Genomic DNA, 2,674 nt, shown 5'->3' on the forward strand with positions numbered 1-2,674 from the left:
TTTTTAATCATGAATATTGAATACCCATTCATCTACTACCTAGATTCAACAATTGTTAACATTTACCATATTGGCTATATTTATCTATATTTTTCCTGAACCATTTCAAAGTTGTAGACATATTTTATCCCTAAATACTTCAAATAAGGATCTTCTCCTGCATAACCACAATGCCATTTATTACACCTACAAAAATTGGCAATAAATCCATAGTATCATCTAAATATTCAGTCCATATTCAGATTTCTTCAACTGTTCCCAAACTTTTATTCTGTTTTTTTTTTCCAAACCAGGAGTTAATAAAGGTTCATACATTCAAAGTGGTTGTTATCTTTCTTTAGTCTATTTTTTTGAGACAGAATCTTTCTCCGTTGCCCTGGATAGAGTGCAGTGGCATCATTGTAGCTCACTGCAACCTCAAACTCCTGGGCTCAAACAATCCTCCTGCCTCAGTCTCCCGAGAAGCTGGAACTTCAGGTACACAACCCGAGGCCTGGCCAATTATTCTATTTTTAGAGACGGTCTCACTCTCATTTAGGTTGGTCTCAAATTCCTGACCTCAAATAATCCTCCTGCCTCAGCCTCCCAGAGTGCTAGGATTACAGGCATGAGCTACCATGCCTGGTGTCTAATCTCTTTTACTCTAGAATAGTACTTCCCCAACCCCTTCCTGCCCGCTTTCTTTTTTTTTTTTTATGACACTGGCTTTTTAAAAGACAAGAGTAGTCTGACTGTATTCTGATGGTGGGGCTTACATTATTCCTCCACATCTCCTGTATTTTCTGTAAACCAGAAGTTCACTTAGGATCAGTTTAAACATTTTTGGTAGGAATATCTTTTGAGTAATACCATATGCTTAATATTACATTACCCATAAAGTACAAAATGTCAGGTTATCCCATTATTAGGACATTTTGGTTAAGATAGTGACCACCAGACCTCACCATTGGAAAAGTATATTCTTTCCTTGGCATTTGGTAAGTAATCTGAAAGGGTAATACTTTGATACCATGTGAATATCTGTTCCCCATCAACCTTTCAATTATTTCATTTAGAGTAATCTATCATTCCTTCTACAATATATTATTGGCAGGTGTTTTTGGTAAAGAGCTTTCTCTCACCAACTGCAGATGATCTAAAAGGCAAGGTAAATGCACCATTCTTTCCCATAATAATTTATTTTTCAAAGTAAGGAATCAGCGTATTATTTGCCTCCAATGTTTGCAGATGAGTTTCTCCCCCTCACCTTTCTCTGTTTTAAGTGTCACTGTGAGCATGTGGAATCTTATTTATTCAAGGTGTTACAATCAATTTGGACACTTAAACTGTCCCAAAGGTGTCCAGCAGGAGCCCCTTGAACCTGGCTCCTGCATCCTTTTGACACATGTCCATTAGTCTTTAAGCTCTTCCTTGCTTTCTAGCACAAGATACTCCAGGCTCACATGGTACTTCCCCTGCTGCCTTCTACTTCTGACCCAACCAAGTCCCTCTGTGACCCTGGGCAGGTCTCCCATTTATTTGATTTACATTTCCTGTTAAAATAAAGAAAATCAGGTAAGTCTGTTCTGCCGCACACACTCGTGGGGATGATGAAAAAAATAATATACGTGGCTATGACACTGCAATATTATTTTGGGCTGAACTGACCACTACTACTTAGGAAAACCCCAGACCAGAAGCCGTAGCAAGAACTCCAGAGATCTTTCACCCAACTGTCTCCCCAAGAGATGCTTCCACTCAGGTATCTACCTTCCTTCTCACACAGGAGGAGACTGCTTTTCCTCCCTCCCACCCATCAGTCTATTCTCACCTCCTCCTTTAAACATTTTAGTCACATCCTCCCACCGGGGCGCCCCATCCTTGGCCTTCTTTGGATGGTGCAACTTCACCCAGGTGCTGGCCTCGGTGGGCAGCGTGATCAGGAGCTGCTGCGGCATGGTGACTTCCGCCTCCTTCCTGAGCAACACTCTTGTCTCAGCACAGGCCTGTCCACTTCTGACAAGGAAACTGCTGGCACCTCTGACAGGAGGCTTCACAGGTGTATCGGTTTCCTGTGATCACCGACTTCTGCTCCTCAGGGGCCTCGCTACCAGGAACACGCGAAGCATACAGCACCAACATCTGGGGTCTGGACTTGTTTCTGCCAATGGCTCTCAAGGCACGTCTCCCAGCTTGAGCTCCATCTGTCTCCTCAGCCGGCAGCTGGAGGTGCCAGGTATTTACTCTCAGTAGCCACCTCTACAGTACCCTGCAGATTCTGGGCAGAGAACTAAATTAGAGTCAGCAAAGGATCTAGAGGCTCGGTCACAGGGTCGGAACTCTAGAACTTGCACGAACCACTGTGAAATTTTTACAAAAGCTACGTGGAGACGGTGGATAGACACAGCCCACAAGGTCCAAAACACTGTGCAGGTGTCACGAAGTACAGAGATGAATGCAAGCCAATTCTTTGTTTGACGCAGGAACTATGTTTAAAGTAGTCTGGGATTTGGAATCCCGGCTCCTTCACTTGTCGGTTGTGGCAAATCACCTAACCGCTCGGATCCCGCGTCTTCCTCCCTCGGGGACAGGCCAACGCTTGTCCCCAGGCAGGACCCGCCCGGCCCAGCCTTCGCAGCCTTTGTCTGAGCCCGACTGCGGGGCTGTGGGGGGCGCGGCGCGCGACAGGGCGGCC

At 44.8% G+C, this 2,674-nt stretch overlaps 1 protein-coding gene across 1 annotated transcript in view; it reads right to left on the reverse strand.

Annotated features, from left to right (window-relative positions):
- Window positions 1-2,252, reverse strand: part of ZFP69B (ZFP69 zinc finger protein B) — a 15,117-nt gene extending 12,865 nt beyond the window's left edge. Inside the window, exon 1 of the mRNA XM_012646688.1 lies at window positions 1,811-2,252. Coding sequence (XP_012502142.1) covers window positions 1,811-1,937 — 127 coding nt within the window. The 5' untranslated portion in view covers window positions 1,938-2,252. The remainder of the gene's footprint in view (window positions 1-1,810) is intronic.
- Window positions 2,253-2,674: the final 422 nt, after the last annotated feature.

This window comes from Propithecus coquereli, unplaced genomic scaffold (genome assembly GCF_000956105.1).
Source record: "Propithecus coquereli isolate 6110/MARCELLA unplaced genomic scaffold, Pcoq_1.0 Scaffold249, whole genome shotgun sequence".
Taxonomy (NCBI): domain Eukaryota; kingdom Metazoa; phylum Chordata; class Mammalia; order Primates; family Indriidae; genus Propithecus; species Propithecus coquereli.